Here is a 14,755-nt window from a genome sequence, read left to right as displayed (position 1 = left end):
TGAAATATTTTACAAATTCCTATGTATACTTTATACTTTCCCCGCTTCTGATATACGGACTAAATGTTTTCAATCGAAATACGCACCTCAGTGATCTAAAAAAAGACAATTATTTTCTCACCCGTATGAAGATGGAATATTTTATGAAGACTGTATTTTTACTATCTGTTTCCATAAAATATCGGCATTTTGAACTCGTTTATCTTATAATTGTTAATCCCACCCAATATCTAAGATAGATAATTGGATTTTTGTACATAAAGAGCCCAAGCGATCGAAACCATTACAAATAATTATCGTGGATTTTGAAATAATGGTTCTAATCTTACGGTAGACTCAAGTGTTTGTTAAAAGGAGTTACTTCTCAAAAAATATACATACCTTTATGTTACTAGTTGAGTTTATAATTTTTGAAAAGGTACCTTTTTTAATTGGAAACTTTATCGTTTTTGCTCATTTATTCAAAATGCATTCAAAGAGTATGGCGGTTTACTTTAATTAAAATTTTATATATTTACTTATATCCGACGCTTACGGTTCTTGCATAAATCTTCTTAAACGTATGATTTCAGTAAGACAATGGTAAAAAATTTAACATATCGCATATGATAAATATTTTGTGTAGGTTTATGGGGCTTTAGTGAAGACTGTTCCCAAAGCTAGGTGCAAAACGGTTCCTAAAGTACTGAATAATGCTATAGTTTTGGTGTGTACATATCGCTCACTCCTTTCAAGAACGTCATAAATCAAAAAACTTGATTTTTCAGGAGAATGTTTTTAAAGTTTAAAAATATAATACAATGTATTAAAATTAAATATGAAGCCACTTATTGATCTTTTTACTGTGCAACAGATCTTTTTAGGTAAAACCTGAATGTTTTTTCTCCATTTGAAAAATATTTAGTATATTTAAAAAAAATATTAAATACCTTTTCTTCAAAATGCAAAAACAACACTTTCTGCCCTGTAGCGGGTATATATTATGTAAAAATATGCCTCTTTTGCTGGGATATAGTACATTTTCTGGGCATTCCGAAAACATGCACAACTGAAAATTGACGATTTCTGAATTATGACGTTCTTGAAAGGAGTGAGCGATATATTACTTGCGTGCCTGTGTAGCGATTGCCCTGACGAAGAGATGGGTACATCTAGAAACCGGTAGACGAAAATCTAAATGTGAACAATATTAATATTTTGTTAAAATGTGTGAACCTTAAATGGTTGAAATATATATTTAAAAAAAATATTTTTATGTTATTTACTTTTTTTCATATGAAAAAGCCCAACATATTTTTTTTTGAAATCGTACCTTCTTGTAATACAAACGTTTTCAGTAGATTTGATTGACTTCTCGCACAGCAAGTTTGCAATTTGCATTTTTATCTTATAGTACTAGAACTACATTCATGTAGGTCAAACATCTTACTTATAATGTTATATAAAAGTAATGAATAATTCTTATTATTATTACTCTTAATTACGTTGTTAGTTAATACGTCTTAATAAGTGTGGAGATACGATACGTATTATAATTATGAATAGTTATTAAAACATGGCAAAGCTATAAAATGCTATAATATCACAAAATTAGTACTTTGAAAGAGGTAAACAGCGTAATCTCCTAGAGATCTATATTTTTTACACTTATCGTATAAAAATAATAAATATTTTCGAAAAATACTAGTTTTCTACCACCTCTTTATCATAATAATTTCTTAGTTTATATTTCTTAATTAAAAAATAGCTGTATTTTTCAATAAAAATAATTACTTGGTTAATAACGTATTAAAAATGTTTATTAACATTTTTTTAAATTAAAACATTATAAAAATAATTACAAGATATCGTGCTTGCAAACAATGCTCAAAGAAATGCAGAAATATCCTCGTTTTTCTACACATTGTAGAAAAACGAGGATATTTTTATACTGTACCGATTTTTCACATAAATCTCTTTGATTTTAAGGATGATGAATCGTCAAATGTCCCCATTAACGATTTGTTTATTTGGCTCTTATGCTTTGCAGCCACTTAATTTTTAGATTTTTATCCGATCTCCTTGCATGAAACTCAAAGAGATTTACTTGGAAAATGCTATATTATTTTCTCCTGTTCACTATAAACAAATGTTGTTAAAGAATGCATATTTATATAAATTTAATATTTTCTAATGTTGAAATTGTATAGAAAATGCGACTTCTCTATATTGTAATTCTCTATACAGTTTGTATATTCTAAGTACTGCTAGATAATACATACTTACTAGAAGTACTTAAATAATTAAAATAATTATACATATCTATTTGTATGTCGTTTTTTCCAGACAAGTCTTCCATTCGTCACAACATATTAACTAACTGTTCGTTATTGTTTTTGTATTTTTTTTTAATATCTGATACTTAAAATACGTACTATGGGCCATTCATCGAGTAAACCAATGAACACGGGATGAGAAAAGAATATGATTACGAGCGAAATGACTTTCGTCCATCGACAGGTACAATGTAAGGGTGTCAGGGCCGCGGGGTGACCGCGATCCCAGCGTTGTGTAATCACTGGAGACAAAGGTCCATCCACAGTGCCTACGCGGCTGCATCATCGCTCAGCAGGGAACCTCAACTCGGGGGCTGCAGAAATGAACCTAAATAATATATAAATTAAATAATTCATATGTTTATTTCTCGTGTACAGCGATTTGTGCTGCACTCGGTTTAGACCGCTTTTTACACCGTCGTAATGCTAATATTCTGTACATACGGTGGTAAGGCCTGCCTACAGTACATGTTGAAGGGCAATGAATACATGGACAATGTCCTTATCCATTTAAAATATCAACACGTCTATTTTTAAGCGATTTGTCGGATTTTTATAAAATATACGTACACAGTCTGAAAATTTTCCGGAATAGAAATGAAAACAGAATGGATCAGAAGACTTTTACATGTTGACATCTCAACATAGATGAAGAAGAATATGGAAGTCTAAGAATTTACAGGGCCTACGTCCTGGTTAAGTGATGCAATAAACTTTACACACGTGTTACATTCACTATTCTACCCATGATTGACAACCACACTACTCGATTTTTTGGAACTCCTACATATCATATATACGAGTATATCATCACTTATTACGCTTCATATTTGAGTTCACGGGAGCCATCTATGGTTGGTTGTAGAAAACTTTTTATTTAGGACACCCTTTTATTTAGATGTATGCAAGATCCTTACCGGATTATTTTACATACTGGGAGGTTTATTGTTTTTTTATATAATCTTTCCGAATCAATAAACATATGGTTTAATGTTCTTGCATCAATAAATTCTTTCTTCAATATCCTCAAATAATCGTCCACATCCTTCATATCGACCGATTTTTTTCCAGTCAGAATTTATTCGAAAAAGAAACAGGGAGGCTAATAGGATTTAAAAATTAGGTAGAACGGAAGGATTTCTGCTACTATCAATGATGTGTCACCTAAAATTAACTATAAATATAAAAATGTGTCGTTTCGCTGTTAATTTTTAGTAGAACGGCGAAACCAAATAATTTTATCTACGTTAGCGGAAGCGGAACAGTCGCAGAACTGAACCGAGATACTGCAGTATGATTTATTGACATCAGAAATCGGTCTCAATTTATATTGAGTTTTTCGATAGGTGTTAGAAGGATACTTTCAGTAACTCTTTGCGTACAATTTATTTGCGCACTTGCGTAAGTTGTACCCTTTCATTCCCTTGATGATATTATTTCAGTGTTTATGGTATTAATAGCACTATAATATCAAGATGGATTCATTACTGGAATCGTGCAGAGTACCTGACTTGCAGCACTTATTGTCTTACCTGTGTTGGATAATCTCTCAACCTTGCCATGTGAATAGCATTTGCGGTAATAATGAAACATTTATAGCTAATCAATTGTTGACACGTTATGAAAAAGACAGATTAACAGAAGATTAATTTTCTATTCCCCTCTCTGTCCTCCGCGCCGCTGTCAACTAACTATTCAAGGTCGCGTTTTTTCCTGCTCGATTCAGTATTGTCCGTGATCAGTTTTTTTTCATGTAACGTATCACTGGTAATGTTCAATTAATTCATCTCGTCGACGTTTACACGGCAGTTTACATATTATTAGTAAAAATTCCCCTGCCTTATACCTTTCGAATATAAATTGAATTCCTAAATTAATACATACATCATAGTGCATGATACGTTCATGTATCGTTCTGTATTGATATGGTATATAATATTTATTTAAAGAAAACACTTCGTTTTTTACCACTTGAGTTTTATTATAGACTACATAGAGTTTTATTATAGAGTTATTATACAGACCTGAATGATGGAAGTTTAACTTCTGAAACATGTAGTCTATAATAAAACTCAAGTGGTAAAAAACGAAGTGTTTTCTTTAATCATTGTAACATGTCTTACCACAAAGTTAATGCCGAAACAATAAATAAAATAATATTTATTTATTTAAACGGTATTTTAATTTTTTGTATAATACACGTGTATATTAGCTAGCTTATTAGTCTACTCATATAATATAAAAGTTTTTAACGACTTTTTTGAACACAACGAAAAAAGTACAAAAACGCAACTTTATGGTCAGTCATCTTCGATCTATCATAAATTTACAGTTTTCGTTGTTTTTAGCATCGGTACTGCGTTCATTTGGCATTTTCACCTAGTTAGAATAGATTCGATTGGCATTTTCACCTAGTTAGAAGGAATCGAAAAAAGTTTGATAAATGTCAATAATTTACACTTTAGTAAAAACCAACCTTCGCACTGACGTTTCTTAGACGAACGGAAAAATAGCGAAAGTGCAAAAATTATATAGTTATCACAATTTTTTTATTTATCGTTGTTGGAAGTTTCGCTAAGCGTTACGAATCTGGGCTGCGTTTACATTGATTTTAAGCATATAGAATGCAGAGCGATGGTAATTTACTAGATAAATTATAGTTTTTAACTGCATCAGGGTTGGATCGGCCAAACTTCTTTTTAATATGTATTTTTTACAAGGTCAAATATTAACGGGATTTCTGAATACAAATATTAAGTGCTTTATGAACTCTTTAAAAAAATATTATTATTTTAACTGTAAATAAAAATAAGAATTGACACTGGCAGAAACATCCTTCCACTGTGCGACTTAAAAATTAAAAATTCAATATTCTGCCTAAATTTACCATCAATACTACTTTATCTTTTTTAACTTATTTTGTATTTCATGTGACAAAGTACGACCTCATGCATATAGTAAGTACCTCATGCTTGATAGACAAACGTACTAACCTCCGGTACACTTCGTGCTTCGTACATTTGTACTATATCGCTCACTCCTTTCAAGAACGTCATAAATCAAAAAACCTGATTTTTCAGGAGAACGTTATTAAAGTTTAAAAATACAATGTTTTAAAAATAAATATCAAGCCACTTATTGAACTTTTTACTGTGCAACAGATCTTTTTATGTAAAACCTTAAGGTTCTTTCTCCATTTGAAAAACATTTAGTTTATTTGAAAAATAATTAATCAATACCCTTTCTTCAAAATGCAAAAACAACACTTTTAGCCCTGTAGCGAGTAAATAATAGTTAAGTTAAAATATGCCGCTTTTGCTGGGATATAGTACATTTTCTGGGCATTCCAAAAACATGAAAATTGACGATTTTTGATTTATGACGTTCTTGAAAGGAGTGAGTGATATGTCCGGACGATTACATTTATTCGCTTAATCATTTTCATATTTTAGAAAAGTGTAATTTATAGTATTTTTCTGTCATATTTTCCACGTTCCAGTGGTTTTGATCTCTTCCGCGAATGTGGCAATCGAAGCACACGCATTAATTAGGTGATTTCCTCGTTCGGTTACAAGGTGAAGATAGAGGACGCGTGCTACAATGATGTGTACATAACATGTGCTACTTCATATTACAAAACACCTCCGTATAATGTGTTTGGCAAATTTTAAACATGACTTTGAAATGACGCTCCAGTAACTCTACTAATGTGCGTGCATACTAATCTACTAAATTCTAGGCTCTGCTAGTTACATACTTTCCGCCGACTGTTGACCACGTGGTTTTAATGAATGCCTAATACCGTCGCTCTCTTAACTGTCTTAACTGTTTTTTATTGTTTTTTTTAAAATTTTTTATTTTATGTTATTAATTAAATAGAGAAATATTTGTGTTTTTACTATTTATAAAAATACTTAAATTTTATACTTTTTCTCTAATATGCAAAGCCGCAAGTTAAAAACAGTAGTTTTGAGATAAACGCGTTTATGGTAAACTTAAAATGATGCTTTTCGCCAATACATGTAACAAATTAATACAATTTTGCGGCTACTTGGATAATGAAAATCTCAGTGAGGGAAAGATATAAAGCAGAATCTGTGATTGTACATGATATAGGCCAGTTAAAGAATGCTTTGAGCCGTATTACGCCAAACAGCCGCAACATGAGTTACGGCTAGTTGCCTTTACACATTAGTTCTGTGAGTCTAAGCGGCTCATTATTAGAAATGGGTGTCAAATTGTGGTAGAACGGGTTCGAACCAAGAAACTCCGACTCAAGAGTCCGAGACACTAACCTCGGTACCACAACCCGACACAAATTTTAAATTTCTGTTATGAACACACTATCTAACTAACCATCGCGCCTCTTCCCCGCGGGGGTAGGCAGAGATAATAGAACGCCACACCAATCTGTCTGCACACAATATTCTCCTCTTCCACATTCATACATCTTCTCATACATACTCGCCAATTATTCCAACTCCCGACCTGACCACTTTCAAGTATTTGAAAAACTTGATTATGCCAAGTTTTCCTCGGTCTTCCTCCTCTGCTTCTATTACCAACCACGTTTACCTCATATTTTGTTTAATTATCCTTTATTCACTCATTTGATTCACATGCCCAAACCATCTCAACACACTTTTCTTAATTTTATCGATATTGCTCATCTCAGCCTTGCATTCTTTCCTTATATCACCATTCGAACATCTGTCATACAACGTTTTGGTTAATTAGTTAGTTTTAAATCGTGTTTGATTTATATTGGTTAAAGTAAAAAATAGCTATAATTAAAATATAACTTTGTTTAAAAATCACAATAAATTTTATAGTGATTATAAAACAACGTTATATTTTAATTAAAAATTAGAAAATCACAAAGTTGGTGCTTCATACATAAATTATATAAAAAATAGCTCTTGAGCTCGAAGTCTACATATCAGACGATATTAACGGGAATAACCATCAATACAAAAAAAAAACTTTGCAAAATTTGCCCGGACTCAGATACGACAGTTAGCCAGGAGAACGTCGATATAAGCCCCCCCCCTTTCCACCTCTCTGGGCAGCCATATAACGACACGTGTGTAGTAATAAAAATACCTTTTGGACATGGAAGAACTTGTTTTCCTAATGTTTTTTCATCTCATTGAAAAATTGATAGTTTAAATATAATTTTCATTATTTTTTGGTACCACAACATACATGAAGGTGGAATATGGAAGTCTGGGCATTACAGGGCTTACGACCGTAATGGGCTGGTTTAAGTGATCACTTTACACACGTGTAACATTCTCCCATGATTGACAACCACACTATTCAAACTCTTGGATTCTCAAGATACATTGATTAAACTCGAAACACAATCTTTGAATTCAATATAAAATCATGGGTAGAATTGGTGAAAACCAGCATATGACGGTCGTAAGCCCTGTAAATGCCCTGACTTCCATATTCTTCTTCATCTATGTATTTTGAAATAAATAAATAAATAAAAATTTTAAAACTCCTAATTGGAGATAATTCAGATTTGTAAACAAGTGTTTGGACACACTCAAAATGTTGTAGATATAATTTAATGGATTGTTACTTGTTTAATCGTCTTCTCATATTTAAATATTTTTTCTCTTCTTTAAGACTCACTCCGTTTGATTTGTCAAAGTGTTCTCGAAGTTGTTATGTTTGGTTCATTGGAATGACAATTCAGTGAAAGTTATCGGTAAAAGTTTTGTAATTTATGTATGTAAAATAAATTACGAGTAGTTTATTCCTACCTTACACACTTCTTATGTATATTTTATTTATTGTTTCGGCATTAACTTTGTGGTAAGACATGTTACAATGATTAAAGAAAACACTTCGTTTTTTACCACTTGAGTTTTATTATAGACTACATGTTTCGGAAGTTAAACTTCCATCATTCAGGTCTGTATAATAACTAAAATATAAAATATAAAATTGTTCTATAAATAATAAATAAATAAATTATGAATTATCTTGAAAATTTAGAAATACAAAAAAACCTGAATTCTAATAATAATTTATTAAATAATATATTGTTTCAAAATTCTTCGCCATTGCTCTCCATTTTTCCTTTGTTTTCAAACTCCGTTCCTTGACTAACCCCTTCCCCTTACTTTCCCCTCTCCTTATTTATAGAACAATTTTATATTTTATATTTTAGTTATTATACAGACCTGAATGATGGAAGTTTAACTTCTGAAACATGTAGTCTATAATAAAACTCAAGTGGTAAAAAATGAAGTGTTTTCTTTAATCATTGCTTCTTATGTATGTTGTACTCTGTCTTTCTCCTTCGCGTTTTTTTGTCTTCTTTAAATATTTCAAAACTTGAGTAAGCATGCAAGTGACAGTTATCGAATTTAAATAAAAATTACATTGTCATATTACGTATTGCGAAATTTCTTTGTTTTAAACCCTCATATAAGTATATATTTTTTAATTTAAAAAACATTTCTATATCAAAATGAACTAACTATTATCTCTGTCGAATAACATTGCATCGGAAATGTTTACTAAAATTACTGCATCTACCAGGAGTAGTGTATTTATTTAATTGAAGAAGACTACCTTATTCAGTAGTGCATTCATTACTTTAATCAAAGAAGTGTTATTATTTGCGTTTTTGTAGTAAACAGTATACATGTAAATAAAAAAAATATTCATAAAATTGTAGTTTTTAGACTTTTAAAAGGGACCACCTTCAAAATAATAAAATACTTTAAAAAAAGTGAAATATGTATCCTAAAACATCGATGGAAATTATTTTATCCCATAGAACATCCTTCTTCCATTTCATCTTGTTAGATCATCCCTCATTGACAGTTTGATAATGTCTTAACAGGGCGAAATAGCTATTGCGAACGATAAATGAATTCTGTATAAAAATAAATCGTGTTTTTATAAATATTAGATTATGAATTTCTACAACTTAAATGGCAATTCGATATATATTTTTTTCATAAAAATGTACGTCATCGTTTTTAATCAAGGTTTAAACCAACTTGATGCTTAATATGTTGTCGGTTTCTAGGCGTTTTTTTTTCGCATTTCTACAGAGTTCAAAAGGCAATCTATTCTGTGTCGTGTGGAGAAAAACATCAAAATCCATAAAGCGCAGAGGAAAAATACCTCAAGTCTCGAGCCAACTGTGCGTGTCATTCTGTTTCATCGACGTCGATTTCTACTTTCTCAGTATTGTTCGTATTTGTTCTGAATTCAGCCTCAGTCTGGATATGGCAACGACTCGTATTGTTTAAGATTGATACAATTTTATTTCTCTGTGTTGGGGGTGTGACTTTCAGTTGGTGATCTTAACCTCTTCTTAATCTTAATCTCAAAGTAAAACGATCATTTTATTTATGTATGTGTAGCGGGTAATGCTAGAATACGAAGTAAATTAGGTTTATCTGGGTTAATTATCTGGGTTACTGAATCCTGTTGGGTAATGTTCGAAAACTGACAACAATACATTGAAATTTGCAATCTACCCATGTATACCCAGGTCTACTCAACACTGGCCGGGTAATGTTAGGTTAGGATAGGTTGGGTTTTTTAAATATACCATACAATATGTTTGTAACTTTTTTTTGTTTTTTTTTTTTCATATAATAAAACGTATAAATTCAAATATTTTGTTTAAATGTTCCTTTGGCCTGACTCAGTACTTATAGTGTCTATGTTTTTCTAACATTATCCAATCAGCGTTGGGTAGATCTAGGCGTACACGGGTAAACTGCGAATTCAATTTTATTTGTATCAGTTTTTGAAGTTAACCCAACAGAATTGGGTAATGCTAAGTTAATCTGAATAAACCTAGGTTTACTCCGTCACCATCACCATCACCCTTAACATATTCAGTACACCAATATCGCTACTATTCGACTTCAGAATTATTTCAATTTATTTTATATGTATTCTTTACAATGGTTTTTCAAGGTTTGAAAAAACCGTACGCGTGTAACAATGAGAGGTGTTTGACAATCGACTGAGAGATTAATCTTATCTAAAATACAGTGTTAATCCAAAACCCGTCATTAGACTTTTGTGCGCCTTTGTAGCGTTCTGGTTACCAAGTTTGGTCACGGTGCATTCAGAGTCCTAGATTCAATTACCAAGACAGTAATAAGTAATGAGAAGAAAAAAACACTAATTTTAATATCACCCTGAAGCGCAAGTCTGCCTTCATGATACATTAATGATTAAGTTCAAATCGATAAAGTACCTTACAAAAAGGTTTGGCGTTTAATTTGTAGAACTCCATTTCAATTCATATTTTAAATGTTAAAATCAAACACTGCTTTTTAGAGTCTACTTTAGAATATAAGTATACGAACCTACATGCCCCATTAACTATTGTTTTCTCCTGTAAATCATTACTGCACATGTTAAAACTATTACTTAAGTACCTAGAATTGTATAGCTATATATAGACCATCAGTCCATTAATTTGAAAATACCATAACAAGGCAAAACGATTGTCATAAATTTGATTTTTATATGTTTTTAACAATAAAATACTATTTAGTATACTGTAAAAATCATTGTTTGATTTAAACATTTAAAATATAAACCTTGCTTGTTGAAATGACTTATTTTTATATGTGAATCGGGTATATTTTTGATACGTAATCGTATGTTTTTGTACGGGACGATGGTATATCCGAGTATACTAGAATTTCTCCTATTACAGCGCGACGCGTGTGAAGATAGCTTCTCCTGAGGTATCACGGATATCTTATTTTCTCGCTTCAATAATGATAAATTGTGATTTTCACACGACTAGGGATATTATTGTTCGCAGTGAAAAACAATGTACACGCTTCAATCGACAGCCAAAAGGCGACTAGTGCGTATTCCTTTAACGAAAAAGGCGTGCTGTAACAAAATATTATACAGTAATTTATTTATTTATATGAAAACCAACAGAATATTTAACAAAAATAACATTCCAATTAGAGGTTTTTACTTATGTAATCTAAAAATAAAAATAAACTGTCATGTACATAAAAGTATAACTTTATAATAAACTTACATTACACGATTTTATCAAATAATAAAAAAAAAATTAAAAAAATATATTCCTCTAATTAACAACCAAATAAATTTTACATATAGTCCACTGTTTGATTCGACATCGGTTAAATACGATTCGTTAATATCCAATTCGAACCCCCCCCCCACTCCTTTCATTCTACAAGTATATAAGTAGATTCGATTCCTAGTCTAATTTTAATGTACGGTTAACCTCGGCTCGTAACGCATGTCTGTATTGAAAACTATAGTGCATGTTGGTCTTCGGGTCGACCAAAAATCGCATGTGTTAGACATTTTGTGTAGTTTTGAGTGTGTAAATGGTGCTATGGTGGTGAAGGGTAGTATTGTTTGCATGCTGTGTTAGTGATTGTCCTGACGAAGAGACGGGTACGTCTCGAAACCGGTAGACGTAAAAATCTCGGTGAGTGGTTATATACTAGTTTAATTAACATTTTTGTAAAAAAAAAAATAAGTAAAAATGACTAACCACAAAGTAAATGCTTTAAATATTAATAATATTGAGAATAAAATAATAGAAATTTTCTTTATCAACTAGTCAAATAGACATCAACAATTTTTCTCTTAAACGTATTAAAAGAAACATTACTGATGTCCATTTCATTAAGCATTACATTGCACATATCGCAGGCTCGATCTAAAAATTAATTTTGGTAGGACTTGGTGTGCATTTTAGGGTTTTTAAATAAAGTTTTGTAATAATAATACACTCTCCTTACCATCCATTGTTTATTTTGTGTAATACCACTCTTTTAAACAATTATTTGTGACAACCGGTTTCGGAAAATGATTCCATCATTAGGTCATTAAAATAAATTTATTACGATTTGACATTTGTATAAAAATAAAAAATTTGAAAGAGAGAAAGACGATAAATGAATCACAATGGGAATATTTTCAAAAAATAAATTAAGACTTATCCATAATAAATAACCAACTAAATTTAACTTCGCGTCCACTTTTGAAAATATTCCCATTGTGATTCATTTGTCGTCTTTCTCTCTTTCAAAAATTTTATTTTAATACAAATGTCAATTCGTAATCATTCTGTTTTAATGACCTGATGATGGAATAATTTTCTGAAACCGGTAGTCACAAATAACTGTAAAAAGTGGTATTACACACAGTAAACAATGGATGGTAAGGAGAGTGTTTTATAACCATACCACAAAGTTATGAATGCTTTTAATATACAATATATATTGTGACAATTGTTTCGTCTAGTTATGGCATTTTCAAACGAATGTTTGAAACATTCGTTTGCAATATATATTAATAATTTTTAATAATGTCCCAAAATTTAATCAGTTCATATCTTTTGTGTAACCCTACCGCACCTAAATGGTGCATAGGACACCACATCGGATCGACGCGGTGTCAACATGATCGTTGATTTAAAAAGGACAACGTTACATATTAAGCGCTCTATATCCGAGATAGGATTGTAATATATTTTACGTGATACAGATGAGTAAGTGCGGTAGGTGAAGGGTGAACTAGATTTATACTACAAGTATACTGGAAAGGAAATGGAGAAGAGATGACAGATTACAGAGATTTTGTTGTCTTCTAATTGTCTTTTTCCAGTGACTTTTCCAAAGGTTTTCTGTTTTCATCGGCTGTGCAAATTGCCTACCGCCAGGAGTTAGATAGGGTTATAAAAAATGTTTTCTTTTTAAATTATTTTTTTTAAACCTATGTAACTTACATGTGTTATAATGTATTATATGTAATTTTATTATAACACTATGTAACATTAGGCGATTCGAAATCATACATGTATATATTATCGTTTTTTTGTTGTTGTTACTATGGTTATATATTTTTTCAGTTAATGCGCTGTTTAACGTTTTTTTCCAAGTAACTTATGATCTCGATAATATTGCTGAATTGAAGTGCTCAGTGCACCACTAAATGAGTCTTGTGAATGCGCGGAAGTCTCGAGTCATTCCATGTTCGATGCAACTCGGCTTCAACTCAATTCCAAATTCACAACACAAACCGCTAAGGGTTACTTGAAAATAGTATTGAGTTGAAAAATGGGTATATTAGATATCGTGGGTGTACTGGAAAAAAACGTTAACTCGAAAATATAATATGCAATTTTGATTTAATGATGCCTATTATAAAATTTTCAACGTTCTGTAAAGTTTATATGTAACTTTATGTATATATTAATGTCATATATTCTTCTTACCCTTATCCGCACCCAATGGTGCATAGGGCACAGCATAATATAGAAGCAGTGTTATCTTGATCGTTAAATACACGAAGGAAAGGTGATCAGCCCTCCGCTTCAGGTACCAGTCCAGGGTCACATTAAATAAATATTAGACTAAAATATCACAAATATTTATTTTGACCCTCTTGGGAATCGAACCCGGGACCTCCAGCATGGTAGCCTAGCGTGCTGACCATTACACTACCGAGGCGGACTTTTGTGTTGTCATATATATGCGGCTTTAAAAGTAAATTCAACTTAAGTTTAAGTTAAGTTTAATATGTTAAGTATTTAATATGTTAACATAGTTAAGGCGGGTATTTTATTCAGGCTAAAAGCTTTAAATAGCAGGGATTTTCGTCGTAAATGTAAATATTCCTTCAAAAAAGCGTGTAAGAGAAAAGGGGTTATTTGATTTATCATGTCCTTATATTTTCAAGTTTAAAAAGCTCTCCATTTGGACAGGTTATGCAGGTAACTTACAAAACACACAAAATAAAATAAATAACATGGAAATTCCACTCTGTCGAGAGAAGCCTTACGGGAACGCTTCCTATTGGCCAGTTTGAATTCGGTCCGCGCACGCGCACATCGCCTCAAAATTTCCAGTGGTTGAACAGTCCCCGCGTCCCCCACACTACCGAGTATTCGAGCGTGGCGCATCCAACCGTCCGCGACGCGTCTAGAAATTTAAAATTCAGTTGCATTTTAACCTCCCGCCGCCGCGGTCGTCTCGCGCTAGTCAGTTTCCTCTGTGTGGTTTATCCTATTTTATCTTGTGACAGTGAACTGTCACTCGTGACAGGTGTGATAGCGTGCCCACAGGGCCACGGTGACGCTCAGCAGTTCGACTAAAGTTCCTTTCCTGCGGTGAAGATACGGCAGCAACATGGTTGCCGGCGGAAAGCAGGTAACGTCTCTTCGCGATACGCGACTCGTCTTGAGTACCGATTGCAAATTTTCATACCTTCGGTAACTTTCAAATACATCTCGATTTCGTGTAGAGTATTATGTATTATTTTTCCGTCCCCACACGGTTTGGTTAATTTTCCTATGCGCGATTTTGTCATTTTTAAAAATAGCCTTATGTAATTTTATCGCTCCTTAGAGATAAGATATTTACCCGTTATCTTTATATTATTTT

General features: G+C 31.9%; 1 protein-coding gene across 2 annotated transcripts in view; it reads left to right on the top strand.

Moving 5' to 3' along the window:
- Positions 1-14,755, top strand: part of Moe (moesin) — an 84,252-nt gene that overhangs the window by 6,489 nt on the left and 63,008 nt on the right. The window contains exon 1 of one of the 2 annotated variants that reach the window (XM_088268366.1): positions 14,258-14,521. The exons of the other annotated variant lie outside the window; for it this stretch is intronic. Coding sequence (XP_088124492.1) covers positions 14,501-14,521 — 21 coding nt within the window. The 5' untranslated portion in view covers positions 14,258-14,500. Of the gene's footprint in view, positions 1-14,257; positions 14,522-14,755 lie in introns of those variants that run through there. 2 annotated transcript variants of the gene reach the window in all.

Source organism: Brachycentrus maculatus, unplaced genomic scaffold (assembly GCF_059751285.1).
Source record: "Brachycentrus maculatus isolate JH-2025_06_01 unplaced genomic scaffold, ASM5975128v1 h1tg000322l, whole genome shotgun sequence".
Classification (NCBI taxonomy): domain Eukaryota; kingdom Metazoa; phylum Arthropoda; class Insecta; order Trichoptera; family Brachycentridae; genus Brachycentrus; species Brachycentrus maculatus.
This window is presented reverse-complemented; position numbering and strand designations above follow the sequence as displayed.